Source organism: Cetorhinus maximus, chromosome 8 (assembly GCF_964194155.1).
Source record: "Cetorhinus maximus chromosome 8, sCetMax3.hap1.1, whole genome shotgun sequence".
In the NCBI taxonomy this organism is placed as follows: domain Eukaryota; kingdom Metazoa; phylum Chordata; class Chondrichthyes; order Lamniformes; family Cetorhinidae; genus Cetorhinus; species Cetorhinus maximus.
This window is the reverse complement of record NC_135886.1, coordinates 51,258,924-51,282,607: the sequence shown is the minus strand read 5'-3', so window position 1 is coordinate 51,282,607 and position 23,684 is coordinate 51,258,924. Positions and strand designations below refer to the sequence as shown.

General features: G+C 44.7%; 1 protein-coding gene across 1 annotated transcript in view; it reads right to left on the bottom strand.

Annotated features, from left to right (window-relative positions):
* Positions 1 to 22,228, bottom strand: part of sycp1 (synaptonemal complex protein 1) — a 270,092-nt gene extending 247,864 nt beyond the window's left edge. Inside the window, exons 1-4 of the mRNA XM_078546139.1 lie at positions 21,933 to 22,228; positions 21,477 to 21,550; positions 15,032 to 15,090; positions 2,304 to 2,373 (exon numbers count right to left, since the gene is read on the bottom strand). Of these exons, the coding sequence (XP_078402265.1) occupies positions 2,304 to 2,373; positions 15,032 to 15,090; positions 21,477 to 21,550; positions 21,933 to 22,117 (388 nt within the window). The 5' untranslated portion in view covers positions 22,118 to 22,228. The remainder of the gene's footprint in view (positions 1 to 2,303; positions 2,374 to 15,031; positions 15,091 to 21,476; positions 21,551 to 21,932) is intronic.
* Between the last annotated feature and the right edge of the window lie 1,456 nt (positions 22,229 to 23,684).

Genomic DNA, 23,684 nt, shown 5'->3' with positions numbered 1-23,684 from the left:
CTGGATATAGTTTTGAGCATGCTGGATAGCTTTGACTGTGCTGGATATAGGTTTGAGTGTACTGGGTGGCTTTGAGCGCACTATCAAATTTGATTTCAAATTCATTCCAGATTAGAGCTTTTGATGTCAAACTGTTACTGAGAGCACTGTGTGCACTTAAAAGCAAAAATGATATTAAAATTTTTGGGTAGGGCGACCCATTCCTTCCTCAGTCAGCCATGCTCTGTTCCCCTTTTACAGCTCCTCTCCCACGGTTCACCTCCCCAAACAAGAAAAAGCAGCTTTTACACAGTCCAAATCCACCATTAAGACTACCTCAACTGCTGCATGTCACAGTTAAGCAGTTGTGAATCTGAAGGCACGTGTTTCTCATTTGCTGATTACTTCATTTAAAGGTACTTAATTCTGGTGAAGCTGCATTTTAATGAGCATGCATGACAAGTTAATATATTAAAGCAAGGTTCCCACGCATGCCTTTGGGAAGCTCGATGCGCCCTCAATCTGCCGTCAACTTTATATCGCGCTTTCATCCCACCATCAGGAAGCTGACTTTTTGCCACCTGCTCAATTAAGTGCCCGCTTCCGGCTCATTTCCCACTCCCGGAGCTTCACAAGATTCCGCCCAATACTCTAGCTGAGGCCTAAAATTGATTTATAAAGGTTTAGCATAACATCCTTACTTTTACATCCTATGCCTCTATAAAGCAAGGATCTTTTTTTTTAAACAGACCAAACTTGTCCTAGCAACATTAAAGCTTTGTGCATGTGAATCCGCATGTCACTCTATTCCTGTACTCCCTTTAAGATTGTACCATTTAGTTTATATTGCCCCCTCCTCATTCTTATTCCTAAAATACGTCACTCTTCTGAAAGACCAGGGGCTGAATTTTACGGGCCAACAATGGGTGTGAAAACAGTCAGGTGGACCTGTAAATTAGTGCTCCGTGCCATCCACTCCTGCTCTGGTGACAATTTTATGGGCGGTAGATGATATGTCAGGTGGGTCACCACCTGCGGCCCAATTAAGGCCTTTAATTTGGCAATTTATGCCCAAATAATGGCCCCATCCTGCCACCACTCTGATATAATGGGTGACAGGAGAGGCCTGCTACCAATGTGTAGCCTGGCAGGTTTATCCCTGCAAGCTGGTCAGTGAAAAGGGGATGCCTCCTTCCCAGACCCCCTGTGTCAATCAGTTTTGCCTCCCCATTGCCCTGTCCAACCACCTGCCCCCCTCACATCCCGAACCCTTGCTGGAGCCTGTCATCCTAGCCCTGGAGACTGTCATCCTAGCCCTGGAGAGATATTGGACTTACCACAATGTCCGGGTCCATTGCTGAACACCACTTCCTATCCTATCTGCAGCACCAGCAGTGGCCATCGCTCCAGCTTGGCACTATGGGTGTGCAGAGCTGCCAGCCTCCAATTGGCCAGGAGCTCTATGAGGCAAGGCTTCCTCCTGGAGGCGGAAGAAAGTCCATCCTCCTACTAATTAAAGGGCTGTCTTCTGAAAAATGAAAGCAGGGAGCCAGCAAAGTAGAGGTTGGCTTGCACCCAACATTTGCACTGGGGTGCAGGAAGCTCGTCTTCAGCGTAAAATGCTGCCCCAGGTGTTCATTTGCATCATTCAGAAAATCCCTTACTAAACAATAAATGTTTCCCAAACAACCATGCTTTTTAGTCACATTTTTACTTACTATACTGAACCCCCAGAAATAGTACCTTTATTTCACTCCAATTAAAGTAGTTATAAACAATACAACAATTTGCATCTATACAGCACCTTTAAAGGAGCATTGTCACACAAAATTTGACACCAAGTCACATAAGGCGATGCTAGGACAGATGGCTAAAAGCTTGATCAAAGAGGTAGATTTTATAAAGAAGGGTGGTAAAGAAGGAAAGAAAGCTAGAGAGGCAGAGAGGTTTAGGGAGGGAATTCCAGAATTTAGGGCAGCTGAAGGTATACGGTCACGAATGGTAGAGCCATTAAAATTGTATGCAGAAGAGGCAAGAATTGGAGGAGCGCAGAGATCTCCAAGGGTTATACAGCTGGAAAATGTTGCAGAGCTATGGAAGGATGAAGCCATGGAGTGATCTGAAAATAAATAAGAATTACGGAAACTTTTCTATGATATTTGTTCAATATTTATTACAACTGACTTGGAACTATTTGGGTTGCTTACATTATTTGACTGAGTCCATATTAGTGTCCACATTAATACTGTATTCAAAACATCTCTAATATCTGTTATTTATTAAATAACAATATTAACATAACCAGTAATAAGGCGCACACTTACATTTAAATAGAATTTCTAATCTTGAATTTTCAGCCTGTTTGCGAAGTTCTTCAAAAGCCATTATAATTCTCTAAAGTTAGATTTACCAAATAGGAAAATGTAAATATGCAATAGAATGGAACTATGAAAATTTAGGTGTAAACACAAAAAATATCTACATCAGAAAGCAGTAAATGATTTGTTATGCCTCAATCTATATAAAGGTTTTTGCTGTGGTACACATCAATAGACCACCATACCTTAAAAGTGACATAAAATAATGAGAAATCATATTTATAAAGTGCCAAACAATCAGAAATCACTTTTACGTGTCAATAATATTGATTAGGGAAAATTTACTAACCAAACAATTAAATATCAACTAAGAAACAACCATGAAGACAATTTTAATCCAACCCACCCAACGAAATCTGACAGGATCAGGTCACCTGTCCACCTATTTTGCGCACTGAATTACATTTTCTCCTCATTGTGGAGAGTTAAATCAGGTGAGGTGTAAAACAGCAGATCAACTCTCTGGATAGGTTAGAGTAAAATTATCTTCTATGAATCAAAGAACAGCAAATATCAGAAAAACAGCCTAACATGTCATTCAGAAGAATTTTAGAAGTTTTTTGAGCCACTATCTTACTTTATGAGCTAATCCACTTTCTTAATATATAAAAAGCTATTATAATATAACCACATAAAAACTGCACAAAATAATTAAATCAACAATAGTGAATCCACTATGTTGCAAAGCCCTGTAATGTTTTCTGCCAGAGGCCTATTCTTTGTTAGAAGCCTGGGTCTTGAGTTTCCATAACTTTCGGTTGCATTGCTAGACTTCAATTCTTTTTGGACAAGGTAGTGTATTGGCTATGTTCCTGGACTAGTAATTCAGAGACCTAACATTCCAGAACATCAGAGTTCAAATTCCACAATGGCAACTAAAAATGTGATTTCTGTTTTTCGAAGCTGGGAACAGTAAAAGTGGCCATATGCTGTTAGATTATTGGAAAAGCAAACGTTCATTAGGGAAAGAAACCTGTAAATAACGTCCTCCAGGGAAAGAAACCTGCAGATCTTACATGGAATGGCCTCTATGTAATTCTAACATTAATGTGGTTGAACTGCCCTCTGTGGTGGCTTGGAAAGCCATTCAGTTCTATCGCCACTTTCTTGGCTCAACTGGGATGGGCAATAAATGTTGGCCTAAGTCAGCAACAGCCACATCCCAAGAATGAAAAATATAAACAAAACTTACTTTCCCTTTATTTTGGCCTATTTTTCATTATTTACCAGTTAAATGTAGTGCTTTATTGGGGCATTTCTTTTTTGTGTTAAACATATTTTTCTTCTAAACATCAGACTGTGCTCCAGTGCATCTCAGTTCCTTGCTGCATGTCCTTACCCCAATGAGTACTTTCACAATATTGGTATAAATAATGTGACAAAGAAGATCAAAATGCAAATTAATTAAAACGAGCAAGAGCTTTATTTAAATCCTCAACAACCTCTATAACAACACCTGGGGCAGGTTTTTCCAGTCAGCGAGCGGGGGCGGGGCCCACTCGCCAATGCGTCAAATGACACAGGGATATGTCGGGTGTTTGTCCCAACGTCACCCTGCATCATTTAGACTTTCACTTCAGCAGGCGCGCAGCCAAATCGGCTGCGCACCCGCCAAACTGTCAACGGTCAATTAAGGCCATTAAAAAACTAATTAACTTGATTGATGGACCTGCCCGTCCAACCTTAGGGTTGGTGGGCAGGCCGGGATCCCAGGCGGGTCTCGGAAAAAGCATAAAATCTCATCCACGGGCAGGACGAGGTTTCGTGAGGGCTCTTAAATGTTTATCAAATGTTTAAGTAAAAGTTAAGGACATGTTTCAACTCATGTGACAGTGTCACATGAGGGGACATGTCAGGGAAATTTTTTTATTACCTTTCTGTCAACTTTTGAATCGGAGCCGATCTCCCTGAGGCAGCACTTTGCCTCAGGGAGATCTGTGTGCTCTTTCGCACGTATGTGCGAAGTAAACTGGCGGCGCTCCCCCTGACCAGGGGTGTCGATCGGAAGGCACCCGCTCCCGCACTTCCCCCCCGACAGGGGGAAAATGCTCCCCCTGGGGACCAGGGAGAAAGAGCCGGAGAATAGTGCTGGATTTTTCATTTTTAAAAACAAATTCCCATAAATTGACCTCAAAATTTGTGATGAAAATGTTAGATTTATGCAACAGAAATTTTCATGATATTCAGGACACCATGTGGAACAATATGAAATGAACTGAACTTTATTCATATCCCCTTGTAACCATCTGAATGGAAATGCTTTGAAAGGATGACCAGACACACTACTTCAAAAAGGAAATAAACAGGGGCAGTCAAGAATTCACTTTCACTTCTAACTGATTCTGATAACAGTTGTTATGCTTTAGGGCACCAGCCACAACACCAATTACCATGGTTTTACTAGTCTTGTATCTTTCCAGTCTTTTGTGACACATCCATATCTTTGGCTACACTCAGATGATACTGTTTTCCTATCAAGTTGTTTATTTCAACGGCATTTTAACGAATTAACCCAATTGTATTGAAGTTCACTTTTAAATGTCACGTAGTGGTGTCCATCTTCGATGAAAATTAGAGTGTAACTGAATCATCACAAAGAGAATATTGTTTTGATGTGCACAATGTTATTTCAGTTATATCTTTTATATACATTCTACCAAGTTAAAAATGAAAAATAAAAAAATTCTAAAGTCCTTTACTCCGACTTTCATATCAGGTTAATTTTAACACTAAAATCTCTCCAGTATTGAAAAAATACTCACATCAATTTTAGAGCTGAGGTTGATTGATAAGGATTGTAGATAGTGTTGATTGATAAGGATTATAGATAGTGTTGTATGTTCAGTAGGTCTCAAGACATTCTAGGTCTTGTATGGTTGAAAGTTGTGTTTATTGATAACACATAATTGTGTACATATATACAGGGTTAGCCCAAGCTATGAGCTAACTCCATGCTTGCTTCTACGCAGGTCTCTGTCCATTGCACAACTCTTTAGTAAGGGTATGTGCCTCTTTACATCACACTGTGGGCAGTACTGTTTCCCAGTCCCAAATTAACACTTGCAAAGGCAGGTACCCATATACTACACCTCCCCTAAGTCTTTTACAATAATGCTACCTGTTCTCCCACCCCCACCTCAAATCTCTGACTTTATAAATTCAGACAGTCCACAGGCTTGACAATTCTTCCAGATCTCATTCTGGTCACATTTGGAGGGGTGGCAGGCTTTGCTGATTTGGGCAACTTTTGTTGATTCGGAGTTTGAGTTGTGGTCTGTGTTTCTGGCACTAGGTTGTCTTCTTCTGATAAATTTTTTCTACTCCTTAGAATTGAATTTCTCTTTGTCAACTCTCCTTCTGCTCTGCTCGGGGACCACCGGCTTGTCCCATTCTTTCTAGAGAGAGTGGTCGCTCCGACCATTTGTGGTACAAACCCGGTTTTTCTTTTTCCGTGTGGTCCGCTGTGATCTTTGTGGGAGCTGAAGGTGTCTCTGCCTGTCATTTGGATGTTCCTCACCAGTGGGTTCACCTTGTAGTTTGGCTTTTATTGCAACATTGTGTTTCAATGTGTCTCCATGCCTCACTGAGGTGTGCTTTGGCGAGTTGATAGTCACTAGATTCTTTCTCCAGCATCGTCTTGCAGCCTTGCACGTTGGCTGGTGGTTGCAGTGTCTGTGCCATGGTGTTTACAGGTAGTATGACAGCAACCGTTGGAGCCAGGGGTTGGGGCTCATTCTTCTGTTGCTGGTCATTTGCCAGTGCTTAGTCCACTTGAGATAGAGTGGTAATTATATGAAGCTTTGGCTGGTTTGACCAAAGAGGTGTTTCTGCCACCTAAAAAGAAATGGGACAAAATGACTCCACAGAGAGTGAAGACAATGCAGAGCTGAAGTCCCAGTCAAGAGTCTCTTTACTGGTGGCTTCTCTGGAACTTGCTGTTCCTTGTAGTTGCAGAGGTTGTCTTGACGTCTTCTGCCAGTTTAAGAAGGTTAAGGGCAACACAGGCATCTCTGCTCAGGAGAGAAAAAGATTAGTTTTAGATGATGTACATGACTTCGAATATATGCTTGTCACCATACCTTAGTGGTTCAAGGATCATGCCTATCACCAGAAGTCCGATTCTTCCAGGCCCATAGACTGGTGTGTCAGTCGTTCGTAGCCAGAGGGCTCTCAGCAATGGCTCCTTATCTGAGAGGACCATAACACTTGCTCCCATGTCGAATTTGAAGTTGGTGAGGTGACCATTCACTGAGATGTCTGCATGCCAAAAACAGAATCCAGGATCCTTGACCTCACCCAAGAACCATGGTTGGGTCTCTTCCTGGTGTGGTACCTTAATCTCATGGATTGTCTTGTGATCCTCCGTCTAGGTAGCTTAGCTTTGCATGGCTTTCCGAAGGATCCCAGGTGACTGCATTGAAATACTGCACTGAGATTGCTAGACATTGCTCTCGCCCATGGGGTCATTTGGCTCCACAGTGCTTACATGGTCACCCATCCTCTTGTGGTTAGTTTGGATGTTGCCTTTCTTGGCCTGGAATCTCTATGCCCTTTTGCTGCTTTACTAGCTGGACAGCTGGGGTTGGGATTGCTCCGTACCATAGCTTGCGTCCACCACGTAAAATGGATTGGTGATGTTGGTGGATTTCAGACTGTCTGACTATTTGGGTGGCCTTTTCTAGAGTCAAATCTTCCTTGGCCTGTAGTACGTCTGAAAGGGTGTCATCAGCCACTCCGACAACAATTCCATCTCTTATGAGTTCTGACTTAAGGTCACCGTAGTCACAGCCATCAGCCAAACTGTATAATTCATCTATAAAAGAATTAACTGGTTCTCCAAGCTGCTGGGCACGTTTGTTGAATTTTGCTCTCTTTAAATTTTGTTGCTTCTTAGATTAAAACATGTAGTGAATTATTTTAGAACTTCAACATATTTATCTGAGGACTTATTTATTCCTTATCTTGCAATTATATCAGCTATCAGTCCTACTGAATAAAGTAGTGAATTCACTTCTTCAATTTCTGTCTTTTTATCTAATCCTGAAGCTATCATGGATCTTAAGAATCTTATCTGTCAAAGTCCCCAATTCTGTGTTTGGTCTGACCCTTGGATCAGTCCAAATTGGTCTGATAATGTTGATTTGGTGTCCATAGTTGCTTTAAAAGTTCAGGTGAGTACAGCTTTAAATGCTGTGCAGGCTTTAAAGATGGCGCCACGGTAAACATTTTTTCAAAGAGTCTTCCTGCGCTTGTCACGTTTTGACGGGCTCCCACAGCAATGGCAGTGATTTATTCAATCAACTATTCTGGGTCTTGCCTGCAAAATCAGAATATTTTTAGGCATTTTACAACGAGCTCAGTTGGCACATGGTATTGCAGCAATTCTGAACCCGGGCTGGCCACGGTGCTTTCAGAAATGGGCTTATCTGACTTTTTTTTACAGCACTGAGGCTTTTTAAACTAGCCCTGGCTTAGAACTGAATTTTTTGCTGATCCCTGCTAGGTCCTTTGACTCTGCACTCTGTGGGCACTCACAATGGACCTCCACGAGACTGGAGGAGTTCTCAGCTGCACAGTGGAGTTTTTTTCTCTGTCTTTCAGCTTCCAATTCTGCAAAGGAACTTTTTTCAGCCAATCTCTCTCTATGTTTTCACTTCAGGTGCTTTTAATCAGGACAGAATGATGTTCCTTTAGTTTTCCAGTATCTGAATTTCTGCTCCAGCTTCTCTGAGGTTCTAGGTTTTTCCATTAGCTTCCACCATGTTGTATGTTGTATGTTCAGTAGGTCTCACAAAGAGATTCTGAGTCTTATATGGTTGAACATTAAGCTTTTATTGATAACACATAACTATGTAGATATATAAAGGCTATAGCCCAAGCTAAGAGCTAACTCCATGCTCACTTCTACACAGGTCTCTGTCCAGTTCACAACTCTCTAGTCTAAGGTCATGTGTCTCTTTACATCACCCTGTGGGCAGCAGTTTCCCAGTCCCACATTAATCGTTGCTATGCCAGATACTCTTATACCACAGATAGGTGGAGATGCAGTGAATTGAGCAGTGGATGAGGCTGGTGGTGTAGTTCAAAGGATATGTAATTTGAAAATGATTGCACTCATTTTGACAACTCGTGTGACATCATTAAACGTTTTCCTGACCAGCATGCATATTCTCGGAGCAACACTCCTAGCATTGACATCCGTTGCTTCTTGTTCCCTCTGTCATCTAAATATGACTTGAGGGCGACCTGCCCCCCTAACGACATCTCTTTTTCCTTCCACCTTTTCCACTACAACCTCCAGTGCATTATCTGAAATCCTTGGTACTTGCACTCTCATGTGTTCAGTTATTCGAAGAATCACAGTCCAGACAAACTTTGGAAAAGACTCCCACCAACTCTTGAAACCACAATGCACCCTTTAAGAGCTGCAACCTGCCCTTAAGTAGCGCTTTTCAATCCTTTCTTCGGACTGCCTGTTTATGCGTGTAGTCAATGATAAGCGCAGGGATCACTTGTAGCATGAGCCAATCATTCAAAGAAGCAAGCAGCCCCAATTTAATGTATTGTCTGCAATGCAATGAATGGGTACCAGTTAATCGTGTACCACAATCACCACAACTGCTTTTGGTTTTAGCAAATATTTCTTCCTCTGTCTGTTACTCCTCCACCTTATATTCTTTCCTCACTTGATTTTATCACTGTTCAATTAAACTTACTCCTCAGAGTCCATTCATCAATGACAATTAATACTTTTGAAAGACAGAGGCTGCAAAATTCAGATCCATACCATCCCCTTTTTTATCCAGCACTTACAGGTGCCATTATGCCACCAAAATGGTGCCCACAATGTGCTCCCAAACTCCAGGTGACAGCCATTCCATTTTGTTGCGGGCATCAGTATGCCCGTAGGGACCATCCATCAGCACTATGTAGCATACGCAGATTGCGATGTCACATTGATCTGACGCTGCCAAGATAAGTGTGGTCATGAACTTTATGCACCTGACTCCTTCCATGCTAGAGCAGGCAATATTTGCAAACTCTCCCAGTTTCCCATTCACTGTTGCAAAAGGGAGGTCACTGATGCTCTGAACGCCAAAAGACCTGAATACATTACATTCTCTCTTGTCAGAGAGAAGCAAGCGGAGCTAGTTCACAGCTTCTCGGGGATTGCAAGCTTCCCTTGTAGGGTGCCACTGGTTGTGTGAATGTTGCTTTGATGTACCTCAACCAAAATGGATTCCGCTCCCTCAATATCCAGCTGGTGTGCCACTATATGCAGCTTACCATGCACGCTACTTCCTACTATCCTGGCAGCAATCATAATGCTTTTATTCTGTGGCAGTTTGCTGTGCCACCTGTGTTTAAGCCACCATGACAAACCAGAGGGTGGCTACTGCGTGATATGGATCATGACTCCACTGCACAACCCATGCACTGATGAGCAGCATGGATATGACAAAAGCCATTCTGCAAGCAAAATGTGATGGGGTAGACCACTGGGGTGCTTAAAAAACGATCCACTGCCTGAAATGTTGAGACTTGCATCACTTGGCAGAGTAAGCGCCAAGATTCCTGATTATTTACTGCATGCTTCACAATCTTTGTATAGTGAAGGCACAACCATCATGACCAGCTACAAAGTGACCAGCTGAAGAAGAGGAGAATGAGGTGGGGAGCAGGCAACCAACAAACCTTCTTTCTGATCAGGCTATTCATGATCAACTCATCCAACTGTGATAACAGTAAACAGAACCCCAATTCCCCATTCACCAACAGTTCCAGCCCTTACCTTTCCTCTATTACTGACCATCATAGTACCCTCTATGATATAAGAATAAAAGCCACCACAAAATAAACATTCCAAACAAGGGCAGAAAACAGCAAGTCCTGATAAATAATTATTTTTCAGACTGAGGGATGGTAAATAGTGGCGTTCCCCAAGGATCAGTGCTAGTTTTCTTTGATACATATAAATGATTTGGGCAATGGAATACTGAATAAAATTTCAAAATTTGCCAATGATACCAAACTTGGAGGTGTGGCAAATACTGAGGATGATACCAATCGACTGCAACAGGACATAGATAGGCTGGCAAAATGTAACAAACAGCAGAAGGAATTTAATGGCGAAGTGTGAGGTGATACATTTTGGCAGACAAGATAGGGAAAGGCAATATGCATTTAATGGCACAGTTCTAAAGAGCGTGCAAAGACAGAGTAACCTTGGGGTTTATGTGAAAAGATCCTTGAAGGTAGTAGGGCATATTGATGGAGGAGTTATCAAAGCATATGGGATCTTGGGATTCATAAATAAAGGCACTGAGTATAAAAGTAGGCAAGTTATGCTGAACCTTTATAAAGCTCTGGTTAGGCCACAACCAGAGTATTGCATCCAGTTCCAGGCACCATACTTTAGAAAAGACGTGAGGGTCCTTGAGAGGGTGTAGAGGAGATTTACAGAATGCTTCCAGGGATGTGGGAAATTTCTTTACAAGGTTAGTTTGGGGAAGCTAGAGTTGTTCTCCTTGGAGGAAAGGAGATTAAGGGGATATTGATAGATGTGTACAAGATTTTGACAGGTTTAGATAAGTTAGACAAAGAAAAGCTATCTTCATTCGCTGATGATTCAAGAGCTTGGGGACACAGATTTAAAGTTTTGGGTAGGAGATGCAGGGGCGATGTGAGAAAAAGCTTTTTTACGTAGTAAGTGTAGTAACCTGGAGCTTATTGCCCACAGGAGTGGTGTAAGCAAAGGTGAAAAGGAAATTGCATAGAGACTTCAGGGTATTAAACTTGTAGAGCTACAAGGTTAGAGTAGGGGATTGCTACTGGACTGGACTGGACTGCTCTATAGAGAGCCAGCATAAACTCTATGAGCTAAATGGCCTCCTTCTGTGCCATAAGGACTGTATGGGTTGTATTCGATGCGTGAGGAGCAGGCATCAGCAGTGGCCCCAGAACTGGGTGCCGCCACGACACGGGAAATGGCCTTGAGGCATGGAACCTGTCCAACACTGTCATGGGGCTGGGCCACGAGGCACCAATCTCAGCATCACTGGAAGCAGAGACAGACACTGGCATCATTTTTAAAGGTCTGCCAGTCCAGCATTCAGCCCTCCAATAAAAGCACTAAATGGTGCAGTAGCTCCAGAAAGGGAGCTTAGTCCAGAGTGGACCCCTCCAACCAGAAGGATGACCAGTGCTCACTGCAGGAACCCCAGAGGTTGACCAATGCTGAATCCAATGGAAGGATTACAACTCAACTTGGAGAGTGCAGAAAACATGCCAATGAGAAGGCACCAAGTGGTCCCAAGGTTTAGCGATGCCTTCCTGCAGGTTCTCCTCCAGACTTCAGGGGAAAGACAGGGGCTTGTCTTCCCAAGGGACCGAATGAAGAGGCCCTCCACATGACAAAGGAAGCCTACGGAGATGGCGGCAGAGGTCATCAGCCATGAGGTCACCTACCAATCCTGGGTGCAGTGCCACAAATGGATCAATAACCTCCCCCACTCCACCAGGCTGAGTCCTGCATACCACTTGCCTCATTGGTACTTGCATTTGGATGTGAGATGGTGTGCTACATGGGGAGGGAGTAACCAACCAAGCACTGGCAAGGGCGGGTGCCAGCACTTTTTGTCATATGATGTATAGTCGCATCCAACAGGATGCTGGCAGCATATGTGTTGTACTAGTCCTTGTGTGGAAACTAATGTGTCTTTCTGCCCGTAGGAGAAATAGCTCACAACAATAAAGAGAGGTCCTATGTATGAGTCCCTGACATGAGGGCACTGCAACACAAACAGAGGAGGAGGGCCTGAAACTGGTTGGATCACAGACAGTCACACAATTGAGACTGGTGACACTGGAATGGCAACTTGAGAGTGTGTGGAAGCACGGAATTCATGTGTCCACCACTGGACATATAGAGATTCACAGCAGGCAAAGATGGGGGGATGTTGTGAAGCCCTTAACCCCAAACTGTTTGTGTTTTCTCATGCAAGTCTTGGCACTCCAGAAGCACAGGCAGCCATTGAGACTGGAGGTCTGCAATGCACATCTGAGGAGGAAGAGGAGGAGAGATATCTGAAGGTGCAGCATCAGCTCAATCTCCCACACCCTTCACCAATGTTTATAATCTCACGTCAGTGGGTATATACTGATGATTAGGTTTAGGGTTACAAACTGGTGAGCACATTGCAGACGTGCCCAAGCAGCTGAAAGAGGCTGTGACAGCTGAGGACACTGACAGTTGGAGGACTGTAAGGGGTCAGGCACGTGCTGAGCCCCAGGCGGATGATGGGCTTCTGGTGTCGGCCACATGGAACTTACTGAAGTTGCAGCGCAGATAATAGAGAAGTCCATCCAGGCCATGAGTACCTCCATGTCTTAGGCTTGTGCGCAGCTGGCTTCCTCCATTGGAAGGTTGGCAAACCAGAGAACCAAATCTAGCAGGTCAGTCTGTGGATACTGGATTTGCAAGAAGACCTGCATGCCATCGCCTTGTCCATGAGCTCAATGCAACAGTAGCAAGGTGAGGGGGGGGGGAGGGGAACGAGGTGTTTGGAGTCTCCACCAGGTGCTTATCCTTCTCAGGTCAGAAGGGAGATAGAAGGGAGGAGGAACAGCTGCCTTCCGCATCTGGGGGATCCTCTCAGGACATTCAAGTGTAGACAACAGCTCTTCAGTTCCCCTACGAGTGACCCCAGAACCTCCAATAGCCATGGAGACAGAAAGGTCCTGTACCTGTGCAGGACACCCTCAGCATGCCCTTCAGTCCTCAGGCAGCAACAGGGTGGCTGCCAAAGTCAACCCAGGCCATGCGGCAGTCCAATCAGCAGCCTGTCTCTGCTCCAGTTGCAAGTACAGGAGTCACACCTCGTTGAAGCGTGTTAAGAAGAGCATCTTGATGCATCAGGAGTTCACCATTCTCAAACATGACACTTGTTAAGATATGGTAAGGTTGCTCCAAAAAATATATATCACGGTTACTGACGTCGATCATTTATATCTCCATTGCTTCATTGTTAGATCTAACCTACACCCTTGCTCCCTCAATGGGTTCCTATTGTAGGGGCAGGCCAAGTTTGGTCAGCTCTTTAGCTGTGTCAGTGCACATGGACCAGATGGGCACTAGGTGAAGATGTGCCCTATGAAGGAGGCGACATCCTGGCAACGTGAGGTTCACTTTTCATTACAGAGACATTTATAGGCTATCATGGTTTCAGGAAATGAGTGTGAATGAGATTATCCCAAGCCTCCCTTGCAGTCAATACCCATTCCCTCCGGTGCAAGAGGTTCATCATCCTATTCTGCCTGGTCAGCCTCCTCCTCTGCATTCCCCTCATTAGATGAGGAGTGGCGATTAACTATGTCCTCCTGATGCAAGGTCTTCCCCTTCTGCAGTTCTAGGTTGTAGGGAGCACAGCAAATGTGCAAGAGACCCACTCTGGGGCATACTACAAGGCTCCATCAGGTCAGTATAGGCAACAGAATCTCATCTTTAGCAGGCCAATGGCCTTTCCTCTGATACAGTGAAAAGAGCAGAGAGTCGAAGGGCAAAGCACTCCAGGGAGATCATTGAGACCAGGGGCCCCTTCTTTGTTTCATTAAACCTTCCCCACCCCCAGCAATCACTAGGAGGCTGCCTCAATTTGACTGGCGACCTCCCAATGCGGCGGGGGTGGGGGGTGGAGTTACCCCACCATCAGCAAAATTCCAGTGGTAACATAAAATGATCCCTTATTAGGCCTCTAATTACATTATTCAGCTGCCCGCCTCCCTGAGGCAGGCAACCTCTTCACATCCGATCCCGCTGTCAATAAAGTGCCCAAACGACGGGACTGAGTCTAGTGCTGGCACCTCCCACCCAGCCTCCTAGGGGCTGGTAAAATCTCAGCTAATGTTTTTGAAACTGCCAAAGAGGCAGCAGATGCAAAAGAAAAACTATGAAAACTAAACAAATGCGAAAATAGCCAGAATGATACTTCCAGGATGTGGTATTTTTCAGTGAAGTCTGTTTTGTTGAAAATAGGTGGTGTTCAACTTAAAGCAAATCGCATGTTTGAGTAGTAATGCAAAGGAAAACTTTCAGGCATCTCCCAACTTATGTCCCTATCTCCGATGATCCAGAGACTGGAAGATTTAGGCCAGAATTAACGTTTCAGGTCAATGACCTTTCATCAGAACCAACGTGATAATGACCAAATAATCTATTTTTGTGATATATCAGAAAGATAAATATTGGTCAAGGCAGCAAGGGTAACTTCCCTGCTCTTCTTTGAAAAAGTGCCATGGGATATTTTACATCCACCTGAGTAAACAGGGCCTCAATTTAACATTCCAACTGAAAGACAGCACCTTCAACAGTATCATTTCCTCAATAATGAATTAGAGTGTTAGAGTCTAGGCTTGTGTTTAAGCCTTTGGAGTGATAAAAAACCACAACCTTCTGACTCAGAGGCAAGAAAGCTATCAACTGAGCCATGGCTATCATTTCACAGTAAGAGAAAGCCAACTGTGGGTGTTTCTCTTGTTCTGTAAGCAGAAGAAATAGGAAGGTAAATGGTCGGTGTCAGGCTTAACAACTCAAAGTTAGAAAACACAGCACTGGCTGACTTAACATTAACTAAACCACAGAATTGTTTGACTCATCTTGAGAAAATATCACTGACCTCAATATTTTCAGCATTTTCAGCATAAAGTCGTCGTGTTTCATCTCTTTCTGCTTCATCTAAAGTAAATAACGTAAGTGTAATTGTTATTTTAACATGGAATAAGATCTGCTTACAATCAAATAAAATGATAAAGTAAATACAGAAAATGCTGGAAATACCCAGCAGGTCAAGCAGCATCTGTGGAGACAGAAACATAGCCCAGGATTTTCCGGTCCCACCAGTGGTGGGAATCGTTGCGCATGGGGCTGGAAAATTTCGAAAGCGGCCAAAATCTGTTGACTTTAGGTGAGAGTTTCCGGTCCTGGTACCAACAGGACCAGAAAATTCCACCCATGGAGTTAATAGGCTGAATTTTTACCTTACAGACTCGCTCCAAAGGTGGCCAGGAGTTGGGGGGGCGTGGCGTTTGACAGCAGCTCAGGAAGCTGATTTTTTTGTACAGTGTGCTTATCTCAGCCACAGTATTCATCCTGCTTCAGGGTTTCCTGAACAACCACAGTGTGCGTGTGTGATGACAACCTACACCTGTTGATGGATGGATTTCTATTTAAAGAGAACCTGGAAGAGGTCAAAATGGCTACATTCTATAGGTTCCAGGCACTTCAGAAAGCAGAAGACTGGAAGGGAGTGGTGGGAAGGCTACCCCCAGTTCTCTGACTCTTCCATGGAGGTTCTACTTTGGGCTGTGAGGGCCCACAGAGAAGTGCTGTTTCCCACAGACAGGAGAAGGGGCCAGCCTTTCAAACCAAGCAGGCATGGATGGAAGTGGCCAAGAAAATGAGCTGCAGGAGTGTAGTCTCTTGAACATGGATAGTGTCTCAAGAGGTTCAAGGACTTCATGAGGGCAGGAAAGGTGAGTGATGTCAAACTTGTAGGTGCCAACTCCCACTCTGACTTCCCCAGCATTTCTTGCACAGGCTTCCTCAGACCAACACACCTTGTGGCTCCATTGACTCCACTCTCACAAGGCACCACCTCGCATCCCTATCTGATCAGCCAACACTGACACTTTATCTTAGTGCCTGTCTCACAACCATGACACCGCAGAATGTCCCATTTGTGCCACTAAGGCTACTGGAAATGACTGCTTCCTCAGGAACTTTTTCAAGGCTGCAGACATCTTCTCCAAAAGGGAGTCTCTTTCTGAGAACCGAATCCCACTTAAAAACAGGAACCTGTCCATACGTGACACCTTAGCACAATCCAGTAATTTAACTGTGAGCACTAAACAAATTGAACTTTTGCAATCTTTTATACAGTCCGGTAAAGTCTATCCTACATGGAATAACTGTCTGTTTTTCAAAATCTAGTAAAGTTTGACCAAGCCTCATAACATTCAACAGATAATCTTTTTGGTAAATTTCATCCATGAAGTCTAACAGAAGAGCCAAATTCCTCCTCAGTATCTAACTGACAGGCATCCAGCTCACAAAATACTTTGTTTCAGATTTTACATTTGTTAGGAAGCAACAATGCCAAATCCATACCTTGTTTCTTCTTTGGTAGGGGCATAACCCGTGTCCACATATCCACTTAATTCTTTCACTGGTCATAAAGCTGTTGAGTTACATAATTATAAAAAAATTCTGACACCCTGGCAGTCATGGATGTTTCTTTAAAGAATCTTATGGCTAAAATACTCCCTTGATCTGAATTCAAGCTTAAGTAATTGTACATAGGCCTTAAATGGTGCCATAGCAGGCCGTTTGCGTCACTTTCAGGCCAGTCATAGCAACCATGCAAATAAATCAATTTCAGGCCATTCAATGCATTTTAATGGTGAGAGAAATAATGAGATCCAGTTCTCACAAAGCTAACATCTTTGCATCATGCATCTGCCCTTTGCCTCAACACTCACAGTTATTTTGGCTGCAAATTCGGAGGCCCTTTTAGCCTCAGAGTCATCGAGTCATGGGTCTGAATTATATGCTCCCCCACCAGCAGGTTTAAAGGCAGTGGGGAGCAGCGATCACCATGCCCGCCACCTATCCGCCCACCCCTACCCCATCTGTAATTAAAATGTAAGCAGAACCATCGGATGGCCTGCCCACCTTTGGGCCTATTGAGGCCCTTCAGTGGCCATTTAATGGCCAGCTAAGGACCTCATCACGTCACCATGGGTGCAATACTTGCAGGAGGCCCACGCCAGTTGGGAAGGCTGGCAGCTTTAGCTGCTTGGGCTGGTGTCAGGGAAGGCAGGGGGTGGGGAGACCTCCTTTGTGGGCTCCCTGGGCCCATCGGAGGAAACCTCACCCTCATCCCCAATGTCATTCACCTGCTCCTTAGCTTACAAAGCTTCAGTGTCAACCTCCATTTCTTTTTATTCATTCATGTGATGTGGGCAGCGCTAACTAGGCTAACATTTATTGCCCATCCCTAATTGCCCTTAGGAAGGTGGTGGTGAGCTGACTTCTTGAACCACTGCAATCCATGTCATGTATGTGCACCCACAGTGCTGGTGGGAGGCAGTTCCAGGATTTTGACCCAGCAACAGTGAAGGAACAGTGATATATTTCCAAGTCAGGGTGGTGAGTGGCTTGTAGGAGAACTTCCAGGTGGTGGTGTCCCCATGTATCTACTGCCCTTGTCCTTCTAGAGAGTAACGGACATGTGTTTGGAAGGTGCTGTCTAAGGAGCCTTAGTGGGTTCCTGCAGTGATTCATGTAGATGGTACACACTGCTGCCACTGTGCACTGGTGGTGGAGAGAGTGCCAATCAAGTGGGCTACTTTATCCAGGATGGTGTCAACCTTCTTGAGTGTTGTGGCACTCATCCAGGCCAGTGGAAAGTATTCCATCACACTCCTCAGATGGTGGACAAGCTTTAAGGAGTAGGAGGTGAGTTCCTCGCCACAGATTTCCTAGCCTCTGACCTGCTCTTGTAGCCACAGTATTTATGGATAGTCCAATTCAGTTTCTGGTCAATGGTAACCCACCAGGAAGTTGATATTGAGGGATTCAGTGATGGTAATGCCATTGAATGTCAAGAGGTGATGGTTAGATTCTCTCTTGTTGGAGAAGGTCCTTGCCTGACACTTGTGTGGTGTGTATGTTACTTGCCACTTGTCAGCCCAAGCCTGGAATGATGGAAGGAAGGTCATTAATGAAGCAGCTGAGGATGGTTGGGCTGACGACACTAACCTGAGGAACTCCTGCATGATGCCCTGGAATTGAGCTGATTGACCTCCAACAACCACAACCATCTTCCTTTGTGCTAGGTATGACTCCAAGTAGCAAAGAGTTTCCCCGATTCCCATTGACTCCAGTTTTGCTAGGGATCTTTGGTGCCACACTCGGTCAAATGTTACCTTGATGTCAAGAGCAGTCACTCTCACCTCACCTTGGAGATCAGCCCTTTTGTCCATGTTTGAACCAAGGTTGTAATGAGGTCAGGAGCTGAGTGGTCCTGGCGGATCCCAAACTGAGTATCAGTGAGCAGGTTATTGCAAAGCAAGTGCCGCTTGATGGAACCGTTGATAACCCCTTCTATAACTTTACTGATGATCAAGAGTAGTCTGATGGGGCGGTAATTGGTCGGTTTGGATTTCTCCTGCTTTTTGTGGACAGGACATACTTGGGCAATTTTTCACATTGCTGGGTAGATGCCAGTGTTGTAGCTGTACTGAAACAGTTTGGCTAGGGGTGCGGCATGTTCTGGAGCACAAACCTTCAGTACTATTGCCGGGATAATGTCAAGGTCCATAGCTTTTGTAGTATACATAGCCTTTGCAGTATCCAGTATCTTCAGTTGTTTCTTGATATCATGTGGAGTGAATTGAACCGGCTGAAGACTGGCATCTGTGGTGGAGACCTCGGGAGGAAGCCGAGATGGATCATCCACTTGGCACTTCGGGCTGAACATTATTGCAAATGCTTCAGCCTTGTCTTTTGCAATGAGGATGAGGACAGGGATATTTGTGGAACCTCCCCTCCAGTGAATTGTTTAATTGTCCACCACCATTCACGACTGGATGTGGCACGACTACAGAGCTTAGATCTGATCCGTTGGTTGTGGAATCACTTAGCTCTGTCTATCACTTGCTGCTTATGCTGTTTGGCATGCGTGTAGTCCTATGTTGTAACTTTAGCAGGTTGACACCTCATTTCTAGATTATACCTGGTGCTGCTCCTGGCATGCCCTCCTGCACTCTTCATTGAACCAGAGTTGATCCCCTGGCTTGATGGTGATGGTAGAGTGGGGGATATGCCAGGCCATGAGGTTAGATTGTGATTGGTGATGGCCCACAGCACCTCATGGTTGCCCAGTCTTGAGTTGCTAGATTTGTTTGAAATCTATCCCATTTAGCATGGTGATAGTGCCACACAAGATGGAGGGTATCTTCAATGTGATCGGGACTTCATCTCCACAAGGACTGTGCGGCGATCACTCCAGCAATATTGTTATGGACAGATGCATCTGGGACAGGTGAGGGTGAGGTCAAGTATGTTTTTCCCTCTTGTTGGTTCCCTCACCACCTGCTGCAGACCCAGTCTAGCAGCTATGTCCTTTAGGACGTAGCCTGCTCGGTCAGTAGTGGTGCTACCGAGTCACTCTTTCTGATGAACGTTCAAATCCCCCACCCAGAGAACATTCTGCACCCTTGCCTCCCTCAGTGCTTTCTTCAAATTGTGTTCAACATGGAGGAGTAGTGAAGTAGTGATTCATCAGTCGGGGGTGGGGGAGGGTGGGCACGGATGGTGGTACGTAGTAATCAGCAGGTTTCCTTGCCCAACCTGAGGCCATGAAATATCATGGGGTCTGGAGTCGATGTTGGGGACTTCCAGGGCAACTCCTTTCCGATTGTATACCTCACTGTGCCTCTGTTGGGTCAGTCCAACTCAGGGATGGTGATGGTGGTGTCTGGGACATTATTTGTAAAATAGGATTCCGTGAGTATGACTATATTAGGCCATTGCTTAACTAATCTGTAAGACAGCTCTCCCAATTTTGCTACAAGCCCCACATATCAGTCAGGGGTACTTTGCAGGGTCAGCAGGGCTGAGTTTAGTGTTGTCAGGTTCCCATGCCTAGGTTGATGCCAGGTGGTCCATCCAGTTTCCTTCCCTTTTATTGACTTTTTAGCGATTTGGTATGGGTCTGGAGTCACAAGTAGGTCAGACCAAGTAACGACGGCAGATTTCATTCCCTAATTGGTGAACAATCGACAACGCTTTCATGGTCATCATTAGACTTTCAATTCCAGATTTTCATTTAATTCAAATTCCACCACCACCATGGTGGGATTTGAACCCAGGTTCCCAGAGCATTACCCTAGGTCTCTAAATCACTAGTCCAGTGACAATACTACAATGCCACCCCCTGCTGGGAACTCTTGCACATCCTACATTACAAAAATAACTGCACATCAAACATACTTCATTGGCTGCAAAGATTTTGGCAAGTCAGGTGATCATAAAAAGTGTTTTATAATTGCGAGTCCTTCTTTTTTAACTTCCAGACTTTGAGAAACCCACTCAGATTCAATCAGTAGACTTAGCTTTCCTAATTGTAGCAACAGCCATAGTGAGAACACAAATGGAGTTGATATGGTTCAATTTTCAAAGCATGTGGGGAGAAATTGGGCTCTAAAGCCTTCATTGTCCCGTTAAAGGTCAAAAATTAGGTCCTAGATACACTCACACACTTTAAATGCAAAGTCACTGGATGCCATCTTGGTACAGTAGTTTGCATGACCACCAGGAGGATGCATACAAAAAGAGGTCATAATCTATTTGCAGACTTGTTGCTGGATTATTTCTTCTAGCTGCTGGTTCAATTCTATGTGTATTTGTCTAACTTATCTAAAAGTTGAATGGTAAACAGGGCATGGTTTGGTGGGTGCTGAAGTACCTTTCTAGTGACTTAATGGCTTGTGCTGAAGCAAGCTGTCTCCAGACATGAATAATCTGGTAGCCCTTCCTCTTTAAAATAACTATAACTGGGAAAATGAAGAGAGGCCATGAAATTCAGGGCCAAATTTTAAAAGGAGGAAGAGGCTGAGGAGGGTTTTCAGCAGGAGGCCAGATCCAGCCAGGGTCTGCAGGGTGCAACTCTCTTACCTGAACTTAATTCAGCAAGGACCAACCCACGAGATGTCTTTGTTTCACAAAAGGGGTCATAATTGAAATCTGCCAACTGCTGCAATCATAACTCAAAGTTCAAAGTAGGGCAAGAATCATATTTCCTGCAGTGGTGGGTGACCGTGGCTCTTAACTTTTATGCATCTAGCTTCTTCCAGGCTATTGCTGGAGATATCAGTAACACCTTGCAGTTGTAGTGCATTGCTACATAAGGGAGGTCACTGACCGAGCTCCGAAGAAGAATCATTTTCAACTCTAAACGTTAACCATGTTTCTCTCTCCACGGATGCTGCCAGATCTGATGAGTTTTTCCAGCCTGTTTTTATTTCATATAACAATAGTTAGAGCAATAAAATACTTACAAGCTTTTATTTTTTCAGTTGATCTAGAACAGGATTCTTTCACAAGAGAGCATAAATCTCTTGTGGCATTATGTCTAGAAATAGAAATCATATTTTTAATTTAAATGTGTTTTCAGCTATACTATCTTTAAGAATTTAATTTAAATGTGTTTTCAGCTATACTATCTTTAAGAAATTATGTAGCTCATAGATCACATTCAGTAAGCCCTCACTTAAGGTTGTGGTTGCATTCCTGAAAATTGTGACTTCAAGTGAAACATAGGTTCCCATAGGAAACAATCCTAACTGGAGTTACATTCTGTAGGGTCTTCCTTATCAGGGAAAAAAAAACATTTAAACATTATATCTTGTATGTTGAAATACTTTACATTGCTAAATTCCTATATTGGTAAATGAATAACTTGTAAAATACAATAAATTTTAAAATATAAAAGAAAAATGTAACTTTCTACTGACAGTTCCTCCTGCTCACTGCTGATCCTGCTTCCCGAACGTCCCGCTCCCTGACCTTCCTTATCACGGCACCCGTTCCTGACCCTCCGACTTGTGGTCCCACCCCCTCCCTGACTCCCCACCCACCAACTTGCAGCCTCTTCCCCTCCTGACCACCGACTTGCAACCTCTCCCCATGCCTGACCCATCCACTCCTTGACTTACTATCTCATCGTTTCCCTCTCCTGAACCTGTGTTTCCTTCAAGAACAAGATCCAATCCGAAGCCAGAGCTCCAGGGTTATGAAAGTGTGAGTCTGGATGGTGCAGCAGTGCCAAGCTGCAGCTGTTATAATCTATGTTTTTTTTTAATTTTCCACTCGCCGCTTCCCTTTCCTGAGGCCTCGCTGTGAGCAAGGCCTTTGGAGATAAGTAGCAAGGCAGGTGGAGCAACTTCAACAGTCATTGAAAGAAAAAAAAATCACAGGGACTCACGCTTGCGCAACCCTGGAGCCCCAGCATCGGATCGGATCTGGGTCTTGCACACAACACAAGTTCAGGAGAGGGAAGCAGTGAGAGGGTGAATCAGAGAGCTGGAGGTTCAGTGAGAGAGTAGGACAGGCTCAGTGTGAGGCCACAAGTCGGAGAGTTAGGTATGGGGAGAGGCCACAAGTCAGAGGGCCAGGCAGGGTGAGAGGCCGGAAGTTGGAGAGTTGGGCACAGTGAGGCGCTGCTCGTCGGAGAGTTAGAGAGCGGGAGAGGCCACTCCAAAATGGCACCAATCGGGTCACAAGGGAAACAACATTAAAACGAATCTCACATCACTCAACGAGATGACATTAACTTACCAACATTAAAGCGAAAACTTGCTGTATTTTGTATTAACATTAATATTACTGAAATATCAGGAAAGGCTACACAACTGTAATATTAATGTCAAGCCATAAAATTAAACACACTTTTCATAAAAATAAGGAATCATGGACAATTTTAACCTGAACTGACAGGAGCAGATTAAATGTTGGTTTTCAGGGCACTTCACAGGCACAGGAGGAACTGGCAGAAACAAAGAGTGCCCATGGCACCAGCAGTCTGAGGACTGCAGGAGACCAGGCACATGCTCAGTCGGTGCCTAGTGATGTGCCTCTGGAGTCGTCCGCAACGCAGCAAGCAAAGGAAATGCGGCCGAGTATGCAGGAGCATCTGGTGGAGATACATGAGGCTATGCTTGGCTTGGTGTCCATGGTGGAGGAGTCTACACAGACTATCGCCGAACCAATGAGCCTCGTGGCCTAGCGTCCTCCATGGAAAGAGTGGCGACTCTCATGGAGAGGCTCCTCCAGGTGACCCGTCAGGGCTTCTTGGGGGTGCACTCAGACAAGCAAGCCCTTACATCGGCATTGACATCAGTTGGTCATTGTCAATGTGGGAGATGGTCTGGGCACCAAGTTTCCCAGCTCGGTGCCCATCCATCCACGGTGAGCAGGGACGTCCGAAGCAACCTCACATCAGAGCAGTAGCTGCCTATCGTCTCTGCAGGCTCCTTTCAGGGCAGTCCGGATGAGGTCGGCAGCTCCTCTGCCCCTCTGCCAGTGATCGCTGCATCCGGTCAGACTGCGACGACTGGGGAGATGCCAGCTGTGGAACTGGCAGCTCCCTCCCAGTCAGTGACAGCACAGGTTCCACGGGCCAGAGGACGGCCGCCAAGGTCATCGAGGCCAACAGGACAACAGAGTCAGCAGGCTGTCTCAGATGCCACTCCTAGCGAGGGCTCAGC